This window comes from Salvelinus fontinalis, chromosome 21 (genome assembly GCF_029448725.1).
Source record: "Salvelinus fontinalis isolate EN_2023a chromosome 21, ASM2944872v1, whole genome shotgun sequence".
In the NCBI taxonomy this organism is placed as follows: Eukaryota; Metazoa; Chordata; class Actinopteri; order Salmoniformes; family Salmonidae; genus Salvelinus; species Salvelinus fontinalis.
The window spans coordinates 26,744,190-26,765,988 of NC_074685.1; the positions used below are offsets into that span (position 1 = coordinate 26,744,190).

Genomic DNA, 21,799 nt, shown 5'->3' on the forward strand with positions numbered 1-21,799 from the left:
TTTTAAGTGGGAGAACGTGCACAATTGGTGGTTGACTAAATACTTTTTTGCCCCACTGTATATTTCACTGGCCATCCCCAAAGCCAACACGTCCTTTGGCCGCCTTTCCTTCCAGTTCTCTGCTGCCAATGACCCGAACGAATTGCAAAAATCGCTGAAGCTGGAGACGTATATTTCCCTCACTAACTTTAAACATCAGCTATCTGATCATCTAACCGATCGCTGCAGCTGTACATAGCCCATCTGTAAATAGCACACCCAATCTACCTACCTCATCCCCATATTGTTTTTATTTACTTTTCTGCTCTTTTGCACACCAGTATTTCTACTTGCACATCAAGTAGTTTGCCAAAAGGCATCTAAAGGACTCTCAGACTATGAGAAACAAGATTATCTGGTCTGATGAAAACAATATTTAACTTTTTGGGGTCAAGGGGTCTGAATACTTTCCGAATGCACTGTAAGTAGAAGGCAGGTCTCTAGGTCCCAGTACGGACGCCTGGAGATGTCCTAACACAGTGAAACACTCTTAACTGTGAGGAGCAGAAGTCTACAGAACAGTACTGTACAGTGTCCAACTGCCCTCTGAGGGACATGTACTTCCCGGTCAGCCCTAAACACACATATTACAGTTAATACACATATTACAGGATGTTAAAATGCCCTGGCTGGAAGCGAGCATCAGAGAGAGGACATAGAGAACTCTGTCTGTGTTAGGGACATAGTAACTTCTCTGTAGCAAACTGGACCCAAACCAAGTCAGAAGTGATGATAGAGGAAGGGTAGTTACTGATGATAGGAGAAGGCTATCTCTGTGGTGAAGGGGGATTAGGGTAGACTAGGGTTCAGGATAGGGGGAAGGCCTGAGATTGGGTCTGGGAGATGGTTAAAACCTTTGAAATTGGGTACATTGTAGTGGTTTCTTCCTGCTCATTCTAACTGTGTGTGTATGTGAGAGTGTTCTCTCTCTCTCTCTCTCTCTCACACACACACACACACACACACACACACACACACACACACACACACACACACACACACACACACACACACACACACACACACACACACACACACACACACACACACACACACACACACACACACACACACACACACACACACACACAGAGCAATGTGGCTTTTAAATTGGATAAGGATCAGAGTCATCCATTCAGGTGAGAGAGATAGACATCAGGTCTGATAATCCCAGTGAATCATTTCTTTGTGTAGAGCAGAAGACAGCATTGAGCATCTACTGGGTTACGATGGCTCATGGTCTGCCTCAATGCATTACAATGCAGCTGTATGGCTTGTTGTTTTTCTTAATAAAAAAGGAGATTGTTATGGCTATTATTCAGACAGAGGGACGAATGTGTTCTTTATTACTCATACAGTAAAGGAATATCCATATCAGTATGAATGTCCTGATGTAGATGTTCACTAAGGGGTAAGGACAGACAGGGATTTGATACCTTTTAATAAGCTGTTGATACTGTTGTCGGAAGGCACAACTGTAGCAAAGTGGTGTAGTGATAGTTTGAAATTACACTTTTGTATCAGCATGTGTACACTTTGGCTGCTGCTGTAGTTATGAACTGTGAAATGTATGATGTTTCTTGTTGTTGTTGTAGGAGTGCACTATGAAGGTGCAAGAGGGCAAGTTCAAGCTCCAGGACCTGCTGGTAGTGCCCATGCAGCGGGTTCTCAAGTACCACCTCCTACTTAAGGTAAGGTGCATCGCAAATGTGACATGTGACTAACAGAAATTGAATAATGTGTACCTGAACAAAGGGGGGGTCAAAATCAAAAGTAACAGTCAGAATATGGTGTGGCCACCAGCTGCATTAAGTACTGCAGTGCATCTCCTCCTCACTTATTGGGTATAGGCACCAGATTTGCCAGTTATTGCTGTGAGATGTTACCCCACTCTTCCACCAATGCACCTGCAAGATCCTGGACATTTCTCACCCTCCGATCCAACAGGTCCCAGATGTGCTCAATGGGATTGAGATCCGGGCTCTTTGCTGCCAATGGCAGAACGCTGACATTCCTGTTTTGCAGGAAATCATGCACAGAACGAGCAGTATGGCTGGTGGCATTGTCATGTTGGAGGGTCATGTCAGGATGAGCCTGCAGGAAGGGTACCACATGAGGGGGGAGGATGTCTTCCCTGTAACGCACAGCGTTGAAATTGCCTGCAATGACAACAAGCTCAGTCCGATGATGCTGTGACACACCGCCCCAGACCATGACGGACCCTTCACCTCCAAATCGATCCTGCTCCAGAGTACAGGCATCGGTGTAACGCTCATTCCTTTGACGATAAACACAAATCCGACCATCACCCCTGGTGAGACAAAACCGCGACTCGTCAGTGAAGAGCACTTTTTGCCAGTCCTGTCTGGTCCAGTGACGGTGGGTTTGTGCCCATAGGCGACGTTGTTGCTGGTGATGTCTGGTGAGGACCTGCCTTACAACAGGCCTACAAGCCTCTCTCAGCCTATTGCGAACAGTCTGAGCACTGATGGAGGGATTGTGCATTCCTGGTGTAACTCGGGCAGTTGTTGTTGCCATCCTGTATCTGTCCCGCAGGTGTGATGTTCAGATGTACCGATCCTGTGCAGGTGTTGTTACACGTGTTCTGCCACTGCGAGGACGATCAGCTGTCCGTCCTGTCTCCCTGTAGTGCTGTTTTAGGCGTCTCACAGAACGGACATTGCAATTTATTGCCCTGGCCACATCTGCAGTCCTCATGACTCCTTGCAGCATGCCTAAGGCACGTTCACGCAGATGAGCAGGGACCCTGTGTTTCTTTCTTTTGGTGTTTTTCAGAGTCAATAGAAATGCCTCTTAATTGCCTACCGTCTGTAAGCTGTTAGTGTCTTAATGACCGTTCCACAGGTGCATGTTCATTAATTGTTTATGGTTCATTGAACAAGCATGGGAAACAGTGTTTAAACCCTTTACAATGAAGATCTGTGAAGTTATTTGGATTTTTACGAATTATGTTTGAAAGACAGGGTCCTGAAAAAGGGAAATTTCTTTTTTTGCTGGTTTACACAACAACTTGTGCCAGCCAGACATTTTTCAAGACAATATGAACATCATGAGATTTTCTTGGCTGTTGAATATGCTAGGTGTTTTTCTTGGTATAGCTGTTGAATATGCTAGGTGTTTTTCTTGGTATAGCTGTTGAATATGCTAGGTGTTTTTTCTTGGTATAGCTGTTGAATATGCTACGTGTTTTTCTTGGTATAGCTGGTGAATATGCCAGGTGTTTTTCTTGGTATAGTTGTTGAATATGCTAGGTGTTTTAACTTCTCTAGGATAGGGGGCAGCATTTTCAATTTTGGATAAATAGCATGCCCAATTTCAACTTCGTTCTACTCATCCCCAGAATATAGGATATGCATATTATTAGTAGATTTGGATAGAAAACACTCTGAAGTTTCTAAAACTGTTTGAATCATATCTGTGAGTATCACAGAACTTATGTAGCAGGCAAAACCCCGAGGACTAACCATTCAGATTTTTTTTTTTGAGGTCACCGTCTGTTCAATGAGTTTTCATTGGGATACTAGATTTCTAATCAACCTGTTTGCAGTTCCTACCGCTTCCACTGGATGTCACCAGTCTTTGGAAATAGGTTGAGGTTATTCCTTTGTGCAATGAAGAAGAACGGCCATCTGGAATCAGTGTAACGTTATGTGTACTGTTTGAGAGTTGCGCAAGACTAGAAAAGTAGCGTTAGTTTGTTGACCTCCTGTATTGAAAACAGATAGACCTGTCTTGAATTTGATCGATTATTAACGTTTACAAATACCTTAAGTTGTATTACAAAAGTAGTTTGAAATGTTTTGGCAAAGTTTAGAGGTAATTTTTGAGATATTTTGTAGTGACGTTGCACAAATTGGAAGCTGTTTTTTTCTGGATCAAATGCGCCAAATAAATGGACATTTTGGACATATATGGACGGAATTAATAGAACAAAAGGACCATTTGTGATGTTTTTATGGGACATATTGGAGTGCCAACAAAATAAATTCGTCAATGGTAAGGCATGATTTATATTTTATTTCTGCGTTTTGTGTTGCGCCTGCAGGGTTGAAATATGCTACACTCTCTTTGTTTACTGTTGTGCTATCATCAGATAATAGCGTTTTATGCTTTCGCCCAAAAGCCTTTTTAAAATCTGACATGTTGGCTGTATTCACAACGGGTGTAGCTTTAATTTGGTATCTTATATGTGTGATTTAATGAAAGTTTGATTTTATATCATTTTTTTTATAATTTGGCGCTCTACATTTTCCCTGGCTATTGGCCAAGTGGGACGCAAGTGTCCCGCCTATCCCAGAGAGGTTTTAAGGGTCAATCTCCCTCGAGTGCCCACTCAGTACACATCTTGGTGTCCCTCTGTTTCCCCCTCATCCCATTCCTCTATAAGGCCCTGTGTCTCTGGGTCCCTATGCCCACCCACATGGATTAAACATGCAGACTGTGTGGCCGGTACACACAGAGACCCAACGGAGCCTTCTTCCAGGAACCCATAGTAGTCACGTTAGTAAAAACAAGCTGGTCAGGCTGTCTGATTCAAAACACAATGAATTAACTAGTCAGCTCAATAATGAATGAGGTGGGTTTAGACGGTGATGTGGGTAGATAGTAGATAGTAGTAGAGGTGAGCAGAATGCATGGCAGGTGACGATGGTTGGACTGCAGTGAGTGGTTTTTCAACTCAGACTGGACTGACTGACTGACTGACTGGCTGAATGGCCTGCAGGACTTGAAGAGAAGAGAAACTGTGTTCAAATCAGCCATGCTGTAATCGTATTACATGCAGCCATTTTCACTGCTTCCCATAGCTTTGTGGTAAAGGATTAATATGCTGTGGCCTCAGGGCGTTCAACTGATGTGGCTGTCTGTGTGTGTGTGTGTGTGTGTGTGTGTGTGTGTGTGTGTGTGTGTGTGTAAGCCTTAGCATCTTAACTTCATGACCTGGGTGTTGCAGATTCCACTGTGATGAAGACATATCTGGTCTTTGTCAGAATTACACAGTACACAGCTCATAATATACTGTAGCAAATCATTCTGTCTTCAATGAAGCAGCCAGCAGGCCTCAACTCACCAACAGACTCATCTTACACCATCACTCTCATATTATCTCCCCACGCTCCTAAAAACTGCTGAAGCATGAAGTCCAGCTGAATGTGTCAGTTGTAAGATCACATGCTGTGTATGTACATATGTTCCACTAGTGCCGTGCCTCTGAGAGGCAAAGAGAATAGATGTGTACTGGCCTAAAATAACCCTCATTGTTTGCAGCAGCATTCATATTTCTTTGAAAAACGCAAAGATTTTCTCATAAAGTATTCACTGTATTTATGCAGTAAAACACATTTTGAGGTGACGATGTTTAGTGAGAGTTCATACAAGTTACATGAGTGTAACTTACAGGGAGTTGATCTGTGTCTCTCCGCGGTGTGTGGCTGTCATACTGAGTTATGTCAATGTTTTGTGGAGTCTGTGGTGTATTTTGGTGTATAGTGTGCTCCACTGATGGAATGTAACATTCTCTTACAGGAGCTGGTGAGTCATTCAACTGACCGACCTGAGAGACAGCAGCTCAAGGAGGCGTTGGAGGCCATGCAGGTGTGTGTGTGTGTGTGTGTGTGTGTGTGTGTGTGTGGGTGTGTGTGTGTGGGTGTGTGTGTGTGTGTGTGTGTGTGTGTGTGTGTGTGTGTGTGTGTGTGTGTGTGTGTGTGTGTGTGTGTGTGTGTGTGTGTGTGTGTGTGTGTGTGTGTGTGTGTGTGTGTGTGTGTGTGTGTGTGTGTGTGTGTGTGTGTGTGTGTGTGTGCACGTGCACGTGCACGTTTGTGACGTTATTCCGGATATGATCATTGATGACATTTTTCTATTCATTCAGAAGAATGCTTGGGAGCATAGGGAAAAAGGTTATATTGTAGCTCTAACTCAGGCAAGATATAGTAGATGTTGTTCAGATGACTGGTGTTAAAAAATGCATCTCTGTCTCTGAAGGACCTGGCTATGTACATCAATGAAGTGAAGAGAGACAATGAAACCTTGAAGAAGATTAGTGAATTCCAGAACTCCATCGAAAACCTTGTAAGTAACTCTGATTGCTGTAAATGACTTTTTTACAATCGGCACTGATGTTTTATCGATAAGGAATTTTGAACCCTTTTGAGATTTATTAAGCATCAAATGCCTGTCCCTCTGGCCCCAACACGTTCCTCAACATCTCTCGGTGGACAGCCTGGAACATTTCCTCTCTCTCTCTCTCTCTCTCTCTCTCTCTCTCTCTCTCTCTCTCTCTCTCTCTCTCTCTCTCTCTCGCTCTCTCTCTCTCTCGCTCTCGCTCTCTCTCGCTCTCTCTCTCTCTCTCTCTCTCTGCTTACCTCATCCCTCGCTTTACCTGTCCCACTCATCTGCAATTATCATGTCTCTAATAAACCATTTATTCTCCCAGAGCGTGAGCTGACAAAGTCTCCACGAATCCCAAACTAAAGTGTGTCGCACAAGGCAGTGTTAAGTCGAACAGCAGCTGGCTTTTAATGGCCTTAATATGTGTTTTAAGTGAAGCCTTAGGGATAGAGAGCCACAGGCTGCTACTTCAGATATGTCTGTACGTCTGTATCCCAGACAAGATATAACTGTCAGATCTAATGACACATTCTGAAGGGGGTCATACGGTCAGAGGTGAAATACTCATGAATGTCAATGTTATGGTAGCAGAATTAAATGACACTCACATTTCCCATTTGGACATCTTGATGTTTAATATATCATAAGTCAGTTCAGTGCCTTGGGCGATGGCAAACTTAATTCAATGAGATTTAACCAGGTTAGATGAATAATGAATGACATTGAGTAAAGTAGACAACAGCGTGCTGCTCTCATCCATACCTACTGTCTATACTACCTCTCTTATTTACCACTGGGGAAACCAGAGATGTACAGCATTAGATTAACACTGGCATGTGTATGTGGCCTAAGCAGCAGGTCAAACTGGAGGAGTATGGCAGACCAAAGATAGATGGAGAGCTCAAGGTGTCCTCCATAGTCAACCGAACAAAGCAGGACCGGTGAGTAGCCAAGCTTCGCTATGAAAGCTAGACTTACTGAATGTGTGGTACTCGAATGAGGTCATAAACAGACTTAGTAATGGAGAACACATGTTTTCAGAGCTCTAACAGATGTTTTACGCTTCTTTTCCCAAGGTACATATTCCTGTTTGATAAAGTGGTCATAGTGTGCAAGCGGAAAGGCTACTGCTATGAACTGAAGGAGATCATTGAGCTGCAGTCGTACAAAATGTCTGACGACCCCATGAACAACAGGGACATGAAGAAGGTAGGCAGCAGCGTTGAGCACTTTAAAACGAGGGACGCACAATTTCCTTCAACAGCCTGCTGAAGGGACACGCTCAGCCCAGGTTCTGCAGTATCTTAGCAAAGTTTACAAATGGTGTCCTTGAGGTAGAATTGCGGTGACGGTAATTTCAGATAAGCGAGCTCATGTGTAATGCATTAAAGTGTCAGATCTGTATGCATTGTGCAAGCCTATGCTCTGAAGAACATGTAAATGAAATGAAGGTAATTTATAATACTGCCGTGTGCATTTTCCACCAATCTAACCATTCTTTTGAATCTGCATGTGTGGTCGTGTGCATGTGTAACTGAATCTTCTCTGGTGTGTTTCTCTTTGCATGCTTACCAGTCGAGTGGAAAAATGGTAAGCTGAAGCAATCCTTAACTCCTCTTCTCATTGCAGCTAGTGTGTGTGTGTGTGTGTGTGTGTGTGTGTGTGTGTGTGTGTGTGTGTGTGTGTGTGTGTGTGTGTGTGTGTGTGTGTGTGTGTGTGTGTGTGTGTGTGTGTGTGTGTGTGTGTGTGTGTGTGTGTGTGTTTGGTGTTGGGTCATGCCATGATTGCATGTGCACCCACTGGCTATGTGATTCGCTTACGCTTTTGTCAGATGCATTCCCAAGCATGAACAGTATCTCTTGGTTAGCTCCAAAGGGAATGTGTAGGTTATAAAAATGACATTTTATTAGTATACATCATTGTGTAGGTGAAGTTGTTACAACCCTCTCAATTGTCCATCCCCCACCCAGTGGTGTAAAGTAAAAATAATTTTAGGGATCCCGAGTGGCGCAGCGGTCTCAGACACTGCATCAGTGCAAGAGGTGTCACTGCAGTCCCTGGTTCAAATCCAGGCTGCATCACATCCGACTGTGATTGGGAGTCCCATAGGGCGGCGCACAATTGGCACAGCATCGTCCGGGTTTGGCCGGGCTAGGCCGTCATTATAAATACGAATTTGTTCTTAACTGACTTGCCTAGTTAAATAAAGGTTACATTTTTTTAAATCCTGAAGAAAATAATGTACTTTATACTCCATACATTTTCCCTGACATCCAAATGTACTCGTTAAATTTTGAATGGCTAGCAGAACAGGAAAATGGTCCAATTCACACAGTTATCAAGAGAACATTCCTGGTCATCCCTACTGCCTCTGGCGGACTTACTAAACACACGCGCTTTGTTTGTAAATTATTCAATTAAAAAACAAAAAAATTGTGCCATCTGGTTTGCTTAAAATATAAGGAATTTGAAATGATTTATACTTTTGGTATTCAAGTATATTTAAAACCAAATACTTCAAGACATTTACTCAAGTGGTATTTTACTGGGTGATTTTCCCTTTTACTTGAGTCATTTTCTATTAAGGTGTCTTTACTTTTACTCAAGTATGAAAATTGGTTACTTTTTCCACCACTGCTCTCCTCCACTCTCTCCATCAATGCCTCTGTTTCTTTCTTTCCTCCATCGCTTCCTCATCCTCTCTTTCTCTGCAGTGGTCCTATGGCTTCTACCTGATCCACCTGCAAGGGAAGCAGGGTTTCCAGTTCTTTTGTAAAACAGAGGACACCAAGAGGAAATGGATGGAGCAGTTTGAGATGGCCATGTGAGTACAGTAGTAGGTCTACTGTAGCAATATACATCACCGTGGATCTTTTAGACGAATCAGATCCATTTCAAACTCGCTATGTATATTTCCTCCAATCCTGAAGGTCAAACATCAAGCCGGAGAAAGCCACGGCCAATCAGCACAACTTCCAGATGCACACGTTTGAGAAGGACACCAACTGCCGAGCCTGCAAGATGCTGCTGAGGTGAGACTTGGAAAAAGCCTCAGGGACTCCTCCTATGTACCTGTACCTGTACACCTACATCAGATCGTTCACGTGGCCTTATCATGCTCTTTGTTGACGGAAGACATCACTGTTTTTCAATGGGATGTTAGTGGTACTTACTGATGCTACACACTTAATGTGTTATGCAGTCTTTTGATGCTGCCAGCCTCAATAAACTCCCTGAATGACAAATCAGTCAGCCTTTGCGTCTGTTTGATTTGACTCACAGCTCACATGCACGTACACTTTTCCAAAGCCAACCATTACAGTAGGCCTGCGTCTAGGTTGACAATGTGAGGACATTTGGAGACGAAGGACACACACACCTGTTTAGGCGAGGTGCTGGCTAGCGGAGTGGAACACTTGGAAAAGAAAAGGAGAGCCACACACTCTAGGAGCTCAGGTGCAATAATGTAATAACCTAATAACCAGCGTTTCGACAGACAAGCTGTCTTCATCAGAGACAATGTGAGTGCAGCTGTAGAACTACGCTGTGAAGCGCACCACTACCACTCCTGACCTCTGTTACAGTGGCTGTCTACACTCTATACTTGATGCAATGTATTGACCCAAAAACGGCATAGTAGCGGCGCTGACCTACATTCCCTCCCCGTCTTGTGGAAGGGACCAGTGTGCTGCTACCACTAGCTGCTAACTGTATAATTGCATCCGTAGCCCCAGTGTATCAGCCTGTGATGCATGGTGTTGGCTATTGGACATGGCAGTGTATATTACTGTATTTTACACAGCGTAAGAAGTAATCCACTTAAAAAAGAGTGGACTGCTTACGGTGGATGTAGTAACAGAACATTGAATTCATGTCTATTTAGCCAAGGCTTTTATTCGGTTAACACAAATACAGTGTGGCGCCACACAGGAATCAAACCTGAAGCCTTTGGAACAACAGTGTATAGTAGGAAAGTACTAGCACAGAATCACCTACGGTGCATGTTGTGTATTCTATTCAGAGTGGTGTTTAGATAATAACCTGTCCTAGTTGGTCAGGGTTAGGAATGATCCTGTCTCCTCCCCTGTCTCTCTATGTATCTCACTCTATCTCTCTCTCTGTGTATCTCACTCTTTCTCTCTCTCTCTCTCTATGTATCTCACTCTCTCTATCTCTCTCTCTGTGTATCTTTCTCTCTCTCTCTCGGTGTATCTCACTCTATCTCTCTCTGTGTGTATCTCACTCTCACTCTTTCTATCTATCTCTGTATCTCACTCTCTCTATCTCTCTCTCTGTGTATCTCACTCTTTCTATCTCTCTCTCTCTCGGTGTATCTCACTCTATCTCTCTCTGTGTGTATCTCACTCTCACTCGTTCTATCTCTCTCTGTATCTCACTCTCTCTATCTCTCTCTGTGTATCTCACTCTCACTCTTTCTATCTCTCTCTATCTCCCACTCTCTCTCTCTCTCTCTGTATCTCACTATCTATCTCTCTCTCTGTATCTCTCTCTCTGTATCTCTCTCTCTGTATCTCTCTCTCTGTATCTCTCTCTCTGTATCTCTCACTCTGTGTATCTCACTCTCTCTATCTCTCTCTGTGTATCTCACACTATCTCTCTCTCTCTCTCTCTCTCTCTCTCTCTCTCTCTCTCTCTCTCTCTCTCTCTCTCTCTCTCTCTCTGTATTTCACTCTCTCTGTATCTCACTCTCTCTCTCTCTCTCTGTATCTCACTCTCTCTCTCTCTCTCTCTGTACCTCTCTCTCTCTGTGTATTTCACTCTCTCTATCTCTCTCTCTCTGTATCTCACTCTCTATCTCTCTCTCTCTGTGTATCTCACTCTCTCTCTCTCTCTCTCTCTCTCTGTATCTCACTCTCTCTCTCTCCCAGGGGGATATTCTACCAGGGGTACTACTGTTCCCATTGTGGGACTGGAGCACACAAAGAGTGTCTAGAGTGCATCTCCATCTGTAAAATAAGTAGGTTTCTCCTCCCTCTGCTTAACGCTTATTCATTACAGTGGTACTACAGAGATATAAGAGGAACTTAAAGTGAAGTGTTACTGACCAGTCTCCCTAGATACAGACAGTTCTATGGGACATGCATAACTAGTGAGTTGTACCATTTAGGTGACCATCTGCTCTTTCTCTTTCACATTTTTTTCAGATCCACTCGACACAGTGAGTGTTTCACCCTCCCTTAGACATTCAGATGTATCACCTTTTGAAGAATGAAATGTATTGTTTTATGAATGAATGAGCATTTTGTTGCTGTATTGATAACTGATTGATTCATCTGTTTGGTTGTGTAGAACATTAATACTATTAGAGCTCCCTGATCTTGACACTGTTGCTGTGTTTATCCTTCCCCTTTCAGGAACCTGGACTACCGCCATCAGGTAGGAATGCTGTTCGCACAGGAAATCATATAGCACAGTGTAATTAATGTTATTCTGTCAGGAATGCATACAATGTACAGTAGATGTTGATAAAGATTACTCTCAAGCTGTCAAACTAACTTGAAGTTGGCTGGAATGTGGAGTAGCGCTACAGCTCTCTGCTGCCATCTAGTGGAAGACTACAATGCAAGAGCTGATTGAGTATACTAACACAAGTGATGGAAGTGTTGAAATGTTATATGGAGAATTCCGTGTAGTCTTAATAGCCCAAGTGAAGAGTGTTCAGTTTATCTAACTGTATGCTCTTTATCCTGGCTTCAGGTCCTAAGATGGTAGCAGTGAGGAATTATCACGGGACGCCTGTTCCTCCAGGGAAGTCTCCACTCTCCTTCCACACAGGCGACTTCATCGAGCTCCTGAAGGGGGAACCTGACACCACCTGGTGGGAGGTAGAATCACTCCCTGACCCCTATAAATACTGACTATAGGTTACACATACACATTGTGATGAGCATGCCCAATGTGCTCCTACATCCAGCCATAGCAACAAAGTTGTTGTATATCGACACCTAGTGTCTCTCTCTCCCAGGGAAAGCTTATCCAAACCCAGAAGAGTGGCTTCTTTCCTAACAACTGTGTAAAGCCTTGTTTGGACCCCAAGGTAAAGGACCCCTTACATACACATTCACTCACTCATGACTCCATTTATGAAATCTCTAATGCTGATTTTGTGTTTGTCACCACAGCCTTTGTTCCAGTCCTTCCCCAGCCGGCAGTCCTCAAGGGAAACAGACTACTATGCATACCCATGGTACGACCCTTCACAGACATTTCAAAAGTTGTGATATTCAGTCTAGTTTGCAAGTACCCCTCTCCTCATTTCTCTGCAGTAAATACATTGTATTACTGTGGTATTACTATGTTAGGACAGTGTATTACTGTGTTAGGACAGCGTATTACTATGTTAGGACAGCGTATTACTATGTTAGGACAGCGTATTACTATGTTAGGACAGCGTATTACTATGTTAGGACAGTGTATTAATATGTTAGGACAGCGCATTACTATGTTAGGACAGTGTATCACTATGTTAGGACAGTGTATTACAGTGTATTACTACGTTAGGACAGTGTATTACTATGTTAGGACAGCGTATTACTATGTTAGGACAGCGCATTACTATGTTAGGACAGTGTATCACTATGTTAGGACAGTGTATTACAGTGTATTACTACGTTAAGACAGTGTATTACTATGTTAGGACAGTGTATTACTATGTTAGGACAGTGTATTACTATGTTAGGACAGCGTATTACTATGTTAGGACAGCATATTACTATGTTAGGACAGCGTATTACTATGTTAGGACAGCGTATTACTATGTTAGGACAGTGTATTAATATGTTAGGACAGCGCATTACTATGTTAGGACAGCTTATTACTATGTTAGGACAGCGTATTACTATGTTAGGACAGCGTATCACTATGTTAGGACAGTGTATCACTATGTTAGGACAGTGTATTACAGTGTATTACTACGTTAGGACAGTGTATTACTATGTTAGGACAGTGTATTACTATGTTAGGACAGTATTACTATGTTAGGACAGCGTATTACTATGTTAGGACAGCATATTACTATGTTAGGACAGCATATTACTATGTTAGGACAGCGTATTACTATGTTAGGACAGCGTATTACTATGTTAGGACAGTGTATTAATATGTTAGGACAGCGCATTACTATGTTAGGACAGCTTATTACTATGTTAGGACAGCGTATTACTATGTTAGGACAGCGTATTACTATGTAATTTCTAAAGTCCATCAGTGACCTGTGTTCCCCCTCAACGTCCCGTCAGGTTTGCTGGCAACATGGAGCGGACACAGGCTGACAACCTGTTGAAGTCCCACAGCAGTGGGACATACCTGATCAGAGAGAGGACTGCTGAGGCAGAGAGGTTCGCCATCAGCATCAAGTTAGTGTTTACCCTAATTTACCCTAGCAAAGAAAAATCACAGAAGACTTATCTTTCTCAGTAACACTAACAAAGCCCCCATTCCTTCGCATACTTTATAGTGAAAGCCACATTCATATCGAAATGGATATTTGTTGTGTACATTACCAGGAAGTTGTCATACAGTTTGTGATGCGATTGGAGTGAGTTAGACCATGCCCTGTGGACATGTGCAATTGTGTATGGCTCCACGTGCATCTGAGTGACTGGCTGAAACTGTAGCGAGGAGAGGGGAAATGACAATTTATTTTGTAGAGATTTTTATTAAGTAAACTATATTAGGCTTACAGACAGTAATGAAAAGCTCCACACATGACATATTTCAAACCCAGAACTTCACTCCCATTCCTACCGGGAGCTGCAAGACCCACTGTTATCCTGTTCCCGTGTCAACCTCTACTGCCCACGCTGTCAGCTCCCACCTCTGTGATTCTTCTGCGGTCACTGCAGTACTTTTGTCTCCAATAGGTTCAATGATGAAGTAAAGCACATTAAAGTCATTGAGAAAGACAGCTGGATCCACATCACTGAGGCTAAGAAGTTTGAGAGTCTACTGGTAAGAGAGCTTTCATCAATCAGTCACGTAATGTCACATACTATTTGTAATGCTTATATGGTCAATGAATTTCTTTCTCTTGTGTTCTGTCTGACAGGAGTTGGTGGAGTACTATCAGTCTCATTCGCTGAAGGAGAGTTTCAAGCTGCTAGACACGACATTACGATATCCCTACAAATCTAGAGAACGGGGACCGGCGTCGCGGGCCAGCACCCGCTCTCCAGGTGAGCCCATCCCTGGTGAGACTCCCTCCTCTCTCTTCCTCTTCTGTCTGCCAATACCACAGATGCACACATAGGAGACATTCAGTCAATCCATGCCTTCATCCAGAGTCTTCACTGCACAGAATTAACTGAGAGGGGCAGGCTGCTGGTTTGTTTCTCCACCCGCCTCTCTCCTCCCAGAACAGGAAACACCCAGCCAGGCCAGTCACCCTGCAAGGCTCAGTCCCTCCCAGAGTCACCACCTCCCCTGACCCATGCAGCCAGCCAGAGGGAGGAAGGCTGGGGCTCCTGGCAGCTGTCTCAGGCCCTGGGCTGGCTGGCTGGGTGTCGGGCCAGCTGAATGGGCTTTGTTGAACACCCTCAATAATTAGATGTATAATAAATGATTCTGCCCTGCTCTCTGCTCTGGCCAGACTCCCACACTGATCTGCCTTTGTTTGTTCCCTCTCCAGCCAGGCCCATTTGGCACCAACAACACATTTTCCCCCTCCATTTTTCTGGTCAGCGTGTGGAAATGGATTGGAGACAATGGGCTTGTTGATCTGTGTGTGTGGGTTGGAGGGGTTGGAAGGGGTGGAGTCTAGGGGAGAGAACAAGAGGATACAGCGCCTCTGGCGGATTGGACATTTGTCATGGTTGGTTTTTCAGTGTGTGAGGCATGGGTATAGAATGGGAGTAGTGTTTTTGTCTCTTGATTTAGGCTTGTTTTTCCATGGGACAAAGCCCCATGTATGTGTTGGCCACCTTGATCTCTGGCCAGCCATTGCATGCTCCCTAATGAGTTTTCTCTTTTCTTTTATTTCTTCTCTCTTTCTTTCTTTTCTCCTCTTTCCCCTTTTCCCTCTTTCACTGACTGTCTCAGCAGCCATTGGTGCTTCCTACAACTTCTCCTTCCTCAGTCCTCAGGGTCTCAACTTCTCCTCCTCTCAGAGCTCAGCCCCCTTTTGGTCAGGTACTCTCTCCTCCTTCTCTTCAAGTCTTCTTCTTCTTCCCTCTGAACTCTAGCAAGCAAGCCACCTCTCCTCTCCTCTCACATCCCTTTTCCTCTCATATTCTTTCGTAGCTGTCAAAGGTTCTCCTCTCAGTTGTCATGTGTCATCACTGTAAAAGCATGAGGTTTTCACCCATTACATTGATAGGAGCATATATTGAGTGTGCGACTTTCTTTCTTAGTTTTTTTGTGTCGTTGATGTGCCATCATTGAAAAGGCATTGAATTAACAGCAGAGAACATTGCAGATGCCCAACTTACTGTACGTACAGAGACTGGGTAACCTATAGTTTGATTACATGGACAGACTCTTCCTTTGTTGCAGGTCTATGGGATGGGGTAATATAATGTATAGATCATGTATTTAACAGAGATCCTAATGATTATTGTACGATATTGATATTATCAACAGAGCAGATAAAAAGAGATGAAGAAAAAGACAGGTTTGTGTCTCTTTGCTGGAATATTTTGCCTTAGTTGTCATGGTGATGCCTTGAGGGCGTACAGGAGTGTGTGACTTTCTTTCTTTCTTTCATTGTGTCATCGATGTGACATCATTAGGTAGAGCATTGAATTAACTAATTTATTTAGAATATAAAACTTAAACAACTGGGTCAAGTGGTAAAGAGCCCATCTTAAGTTTCAAGTTTTAATGAAGTACAGTGAAATACCTTTCTTGGAAGCTCCAAACCCAACAATACAATGTAGCACGAAAAATAACACAAGGTCGAACAAAAACACAATAAATGAAATAAAAAAATAATGAAAAATCCTCTCCCCCAACCCTAATCTCCACTACTGTCTGTAAATGTTATGCACTGTTACCTGTGGAACACCAATGTGTCTCTCTGCACTGTTATCCCACTGACTCTGATGTCATTGCTGCAGTGTTCACACCGAGGGTGGTCAGCACAGCGGTGGCCAGGTACAATTTTGCAGCACGGGACATGAGGGAGCTGTCACTCAGAGAAGGAGACATTGTCAAGATCTACAGTAAGATCGGAGGAGACCAAGGCTGGTGGAAGGGAGAGGCCAATAGCAGGGTGAGTGAGAACCAATATAGCAGGGGCTTAAGATATGGTATTCATGTTATTACAATGTTGTTACAATAATAATTGCTGTGTGGTTACACAGGTAAGAGAGCAATGTAATGTAAAGTGTAACCTCAAAGTGAAGTCTGCAATGTTAACGCCTAATTCATTATTTGCCTCACTGAAATCTAGAAGCCTTTCTTTAGGCTACAGTATTAGATCAGTTTTATTTTTTATTTTTGTATTATTTACCTTTTTTGTTCTACCCAATTTCGTGGTTTTTGACAGGTTTCTGTTCTCATTGCTGTGTGTGTCTGACATTTTAGATTGGCTGGTTTCCTTCAACATATGTTGACGAAGAAGGAGTTCAGTGAGGTTCTGATGTCACCACGGCTCCTATCCAATCACATCACACCTCGCTCCACAGTCCTCAGAAAGGACTAGTTGGTTTCCAGGGAAACACCATGTGGAATACTTTTAGCTGGATACTGATTTTGCAGTGAACAACGTTTCTATTCCGGTTTTCTTCCTACGCGTATGCATCGGCTTTGCTTATGTTGTTTTTTTGTAAGATCTTGTCCTGTTTGATCTCTGTGAGGAAAAACTGGATTCCAGTCTGTCTGCCTCTGGTTGTTCTGAGGGGGCTGACATGAACTGAGAAACATTACAGAGACTGGGGAACCTATAGTTTTATTACATGGATAGATCCGCCTTTGTTGCAGGTCTATGGGAGGGGGTAATATAATGTATAGATAATTTATTTAACAGAGATCCTAACGATTAATGTGTGAAATGGATATTAGCAACACAGCAGATAAAAAGAGATGAAGAAAAATACAGATTTGTGTCTCTTTGCTGGAAGATTTTGCCTTAGTTGTCATGGTGATGCCTTGAGGGCGTACAAGAGAGGTGGAAGGAGAAACGCCAGGATTAGTTTGTCTTGCACACACAGACACACTCACTTGCCCTGACCACTATAACATTATGGTGCCTTTGAAGTGTGGTTAATACTCACAGGATTCGTCAGTTATGGTCCATGGACCACCGCCAGCTTACAGTCGAGCTGTACCCATCCAACCTCTACTGCAGAGTGCACTATGGATGGAGAAGAAGAAGGAAGGGGGAGATGCAACATTTGGGACACAGCTCCAGTCCGTAACCCTCTGTTCATTCATTCAACCCCCTGTTCAACAGAAGACAGACAGACAGTGCCCTCAGAAGCATTGCACTGGAGTTGGGGAACTGTTCCTGACGCAGCCAGAAAAGAACAGTGACTCACCGAGGGGTGTAATGGCAGGCAGAATGGGTGTACAGATAGAAGGTTCACATCAGTCTCAGCACTTTAAGTCTATGGGTTCTCCTCACAATCAACAGGGGGCAAAAAGGGAAATGTAAGTCAGTCCAACACTCACCTAATGCACTGAAAATCTATCTTGGTGTTCAACATTTCTGTTGGTTTTATTTTGTAAAAGACCAAAATTGACTTGCTAATAACTGGACCAACCGTAATTATTTTAAAGCCAAATGCAACTTATTTTTTATTAATTTACGCATGAACTTCAACCTAGAGATTTTTATTATCAGTTTGTTTGTACCTTGCCTTATTTACAGATGGACACATGGTCCTGGGATTTTAGGAAGTTTAAAATGTTGAAAATTCTCTGAATTTTCTTTTTGGTGCTGTGGTGTCTGGTGAAGTAATATGGCAGCTCCATGAATTACTCAGAATCAAAAAGTCAACATCATTATGATGATCTACCTGAAAATAATATGTCACAATATAAATATATTGAATGCAGTCATACACTTTCTATCTCCAAGAGGAAACAGTGCACCAGGTTTAAACTAGCCTACAGTGCAGAAAGCCACACTGGATCATTGACTGACCACATCCATGTAATCAGATATTGAAGATAAAGATGGCTGCCATATTCTCTGGTTTCCTATCCCATCCCAGATCAGTTGTCAACCCCAAGTACCCACAATAATCGACTGACCAGATGATTCAAACAGTGACATTGGCTGAAAAACTAAGACTGATGTGGTGGAAGAGGAAAGAGTACTGTAGCTTTCTGATCGTATGTGACTATGTTGTGTGTATTCCCACTACTCCCAAACATAACTCCTGACACCTAGGATAGAAAGGGTTGATTTTGGGGGGAGTACATGTTGGCTAAGGGGGGGGAATACTTAGTCGCTGTTTGTGTAGTGGAGAAAACTCATTGCATGTGATTATAGATATTTCAACTCCTATCAGTACATCCTCAAAAAATAACTTAATAGTGTACATTTTTCTTTGAATGGTTGAGTATTTCCAAAATGTGGTCTATCATGAAATAAATATTTCTCTTTTTGCCTACATTTGATGTTACTGTTTCTATTTATGGAATTGTTTTATGAGTTGCTTAATCTTTTATTGATATTTTTTCTAACAAAGCCTTACAAAGCCCTGTAAAATACCTAATACTTTTGAATGTAAGGTGAACAAGATGGAGGCGACAAACATGGTCGCCCTGTTACTAGCTCCTAGACAACTTTGCAGTATTTTTCCTGATGTTGTCGTTATTTCGTACATTATTTGCTCAGAGCGTTACTTATTAGATTGGCGGTCACTCACCAGCATTTCGACCAGAAATTTGACTTTCCTGAATCTGATCCTTTTGGTTGAATTTTTGTTTGAACTGAAGGCAATTTTATTCATCCCAGCGGCTGCTCCAAGACGCTGATGCCGGTGAAGAGGAATAAGGTCTGGTCTCCTAGTCAGACTCCGGAGGCTTGCATACCTCCACCACTTCCAAGTACTCCCTAACCTTCAGTCCCTGGACAATAAAGTAGACAAGATCAGGGCGAGGATCTCTGTCTAGAGAGACATCAGGGACCATAACATACACTGTTTTACGAAATCATGGCTCTCTCCGGATATACTGTCCCAATCCATTCAGCAAGCGGGGTTCTCATTTTACATTTTAGTCATTTAGCAGACGCTCTTATCCAGAGCGACTTACAGTAGAGTGCATACATTTTATTACATTTTTACATATTACATTTTACATACTGAGACAAGGATATCCCTACCGGCCAAACCCTCCCTAACCCGGACGAGACTATGCCAATTGTGCGTCGCCCCACGGACCTCCCGGTTGCGGCCGGCTGCGACAGAGCCAGGGAGCGAACCCAGCCCAGCCTGAGCGCGAACCCAGAGACTCTGGTGGCGCAGCTAGCACTGCGATGCAGTGCCCTAGACCACTGCGCCACCCGGGAGGTCAGAGGTTCTCCATCCATTGTGTGGACAGGAAGAAAGAATAAAGGATAATAAACAACACATCTCCCGTGCTACTTGCGCATCGAGATCAAAGGACCATTGCTACACTCACTTCCGGGAAGACTACTAGGCCCTCCACCACCCTCACTTTGGAAAATCAGATTGCATCCATTTTGCTCCTCCCCTCCTATAAGCAAACACTAAAACATGATCTACCCGTGGTAAGGACTTTTCAACGTTGGTCTAACCAATCAGAATCTAAGCTTCAAGATTGTTTTGATCACACAGACTTTAAATGTTCCGGGTTGCCTCCTGAGAATAGTATTGACATAGAGGATGCATAGAGGATGTTATTCCCACGATGGCAATTTATAGTTTTTGACTGTATGTTTTAATTTATTGTAAAAAACAAAAAAAAGGAAAATATATACAGTGGGGAAAACAAGTATTTGAAACACTGCCGATTTTGCAGGTTTTCCTACTTACAAAGCATGTAGAGGTCTGTCATTTTTTATCATGGGTACACTTCAACTGTGAGAGACGGAATCTAAAACAAAAATCCTGAAAATCACATTGTATGATTTTGAAGTAATTAATTTGCATGTCTTGAGATGTTGCTTCAATATATCCACATAATTTCCTTTCTCATGATGCCATCTGTTTTGTGAAGTGCACCAGTCCCTCCTGTAGCAAAGCACCGCCACAACATGATGCTGCCACCCCCTGCTTCACGGTTGGGATGATGTTCTTCGGCTTGCAAGCCTCCCCCTTTTTCCTCTAAATATAACGATGGTAATTATGGCCAAACCGTTCTATTTTTGTTTCATCAGACCAGAGGACATTTCTCCAAAAAGTATGATCTTTGTCCCCATGTGCAGTTGCAAATCGAAGTCTATTTTTTTTATGGCGGTTTTGGAGCAGTGGCTTCTTCCTTGCTGAGCGGCCTTTCAGGTTATGTCAATATAGGACTCGTTTTACTGTGGATATAGATCCTTTGCTGTTGTTCTGGGATTGATTCACACTTTTCGCACCAAAGTACGTTCATCTCTAGGAGACAGAACGCGTCTCCTTCCTGAGCGGTATGACGGCTGCGTGGTCCCATGGTGTTTATACTTGCGTACTATTGTTTGTACAGATGAATGTGGTACCTTCAGGTGTTTGGAAATTGCTCCTAAGGATGAACCAGACTTGTGGAGGTCTACAATTTTTTTTCTGAGGTCTTGACTGATTTCTTTTGATTTTCCCATGATTTCAAGCAAAGAGGCACTGAGTTTGAAGGTAGGCCTTGAAATACATCCACAGGTACACCTCCAGTTGACTCAAATTATGTCAATTAGCCTATCAGAAGCTTCTAAACCCATGACATTTTCTGAAATTTTCTAAGCTGTTTAAAGGCACAGTCAACTTAGTGTATGTAAACTTCTGATCCACTGGAATTGTGATACAGTGAATTATAAGTGAAATAATGTGTCTGTAAACAATTGTTGGAAAAATTACTTGTTTCATGCGCAAAGTAGATGTCCTAACCGATATGCCAAAACTATAGTTTGTTAACAAGACATTTGTGGAGTGGTTGAAAAATGAGTTTTAATGACTCCAACCTAAGTGTATGTAAACTTCCGACTACAACTGTATATATACACTACCGTTCAAAAGTTTGAGGTCACTTAGAAATGTCCTTGTTTTTGAAAGAAAAGCCAATTCGTTGTCCATTAAAATAACATCAAATTAATCAGAATACAGTGTAGACATTGCTAATGTTTTAAATGACTGTAGCTAGAAAGGGCTGATTTTATTTATGGAATATCTACATAGGCGTAGAGGCCCATTATCAGCAACCATCACTCCTGTGTTCCAATGGCACGTTGTGTTAGCTAATCCAAGTTTATAATTTTAAAGGCTAATTTATCATTAGAAAACCCTTTTGCAATTATGTTAGCACAGCTGAAAACTTTTGTTCTGATTAAAGAAGCAATAAAACTGGCCTTCTTTAGACTAGTTGAGTATCTGGAGCATCAGCATTTGTGGGTTTGATAACAGGCTCATAATGTCCAGAAACAAATAACTTTCTTCTGAAACTCGTCAGTCTAATCTTGTTCTAAGAAATGAAGGCTATTACAAGCAAGAAATTGCCAAGAAACTGAAGATCTCGTACA

At 42.7% G+C, this 21,799-nt stretch overlaps 1 protein-coding gene across 13 annotated transcripts in view; it reads left to right on the forward strand.

Moving 5' to 3' along the window:
• LOC129818514 (guanine nucleotide exchange factor VAV2-like) overlaps positions 1-18,742 on the forward strand; it is a 233,384-nt gene extending 214,642 nt beyond the window's left edge. For 2 of the 13 annotated variants that reach the window (XM_055874476.1, XM_055874481.1), the window contains 20 exons: positions 1,635-1,730; positions 5,584-5,652; positions 6,040-6,126; positions 7,018-7,106; positions 7,242-7,374; positions 7,741-7,755; positions 8,880-8,989; positions 9,096-9,197; positions 11,055-11,143; positions 11,331-11,344; positions 11,541-11,562; positions 11,884-12,011; positions 12,152-12,223; positions 12,309-12,373; positions 13,425-13,541; positions 14,049-14,136; positions 14,234-14,375; positions 15,223-15,312; positions 16,239-16,393; positions 16,708-18,742. In XM_055874476.1, the coding sequence (XP_055730451.1) occupies positions 1,635-1,730; positions 5,584-5,652; positions 6,040-6,126; positions 7,018-7,106; positions 7,242-7,374; positions 7,741-7,755; positions 8,880-8,989; positions 9,096-9,197; positions 11,055-11,143; positions 11,331-11,344; positions 11,541-11,562; positions 11,884-12,011; positions 12,152-12,223; positions 12,309-12,373; positions 13,425-13,541; positions 14,049-14,136; positions 14,234-14,375; positions 15,223-15,312; positions 16,239-16,393; positions 16,708-16,755 (1,731 nt within the window). In that variant the 3' untranslated portion in view covers positions 16,756-18,742. The remainder of the gene's footprint in view (positions 1-1,634; positions 1,731-5,583; positions 5,653-6,039; positions 6,127-7,017; positions 7,107-7,241; positions 7,375-7,740; positions 7,756-8,879; positions 8,990-9,095; positions 9,198-11,054; positions 11,144-11,330; positions 11,345-11,540; positions 11,563-11,883; positions 12,012-12,151; positions 12,224-12,308; positions 12,374-13,424; positions 13,542-14,048; positions 14,137-14,233; positions 14,376-15,222; positions 15,313-16,238; positions 16,394-16,707) is intronic. The other 11 variants (XM_055874479.1, XM_055874484.1, XM_055874488.1 and 8 more) reach the window with 9 other exon arrangements.
• The last annotated feature ends 3,057 nt before the right edge of the window (positions 18,743-21,799 follow it).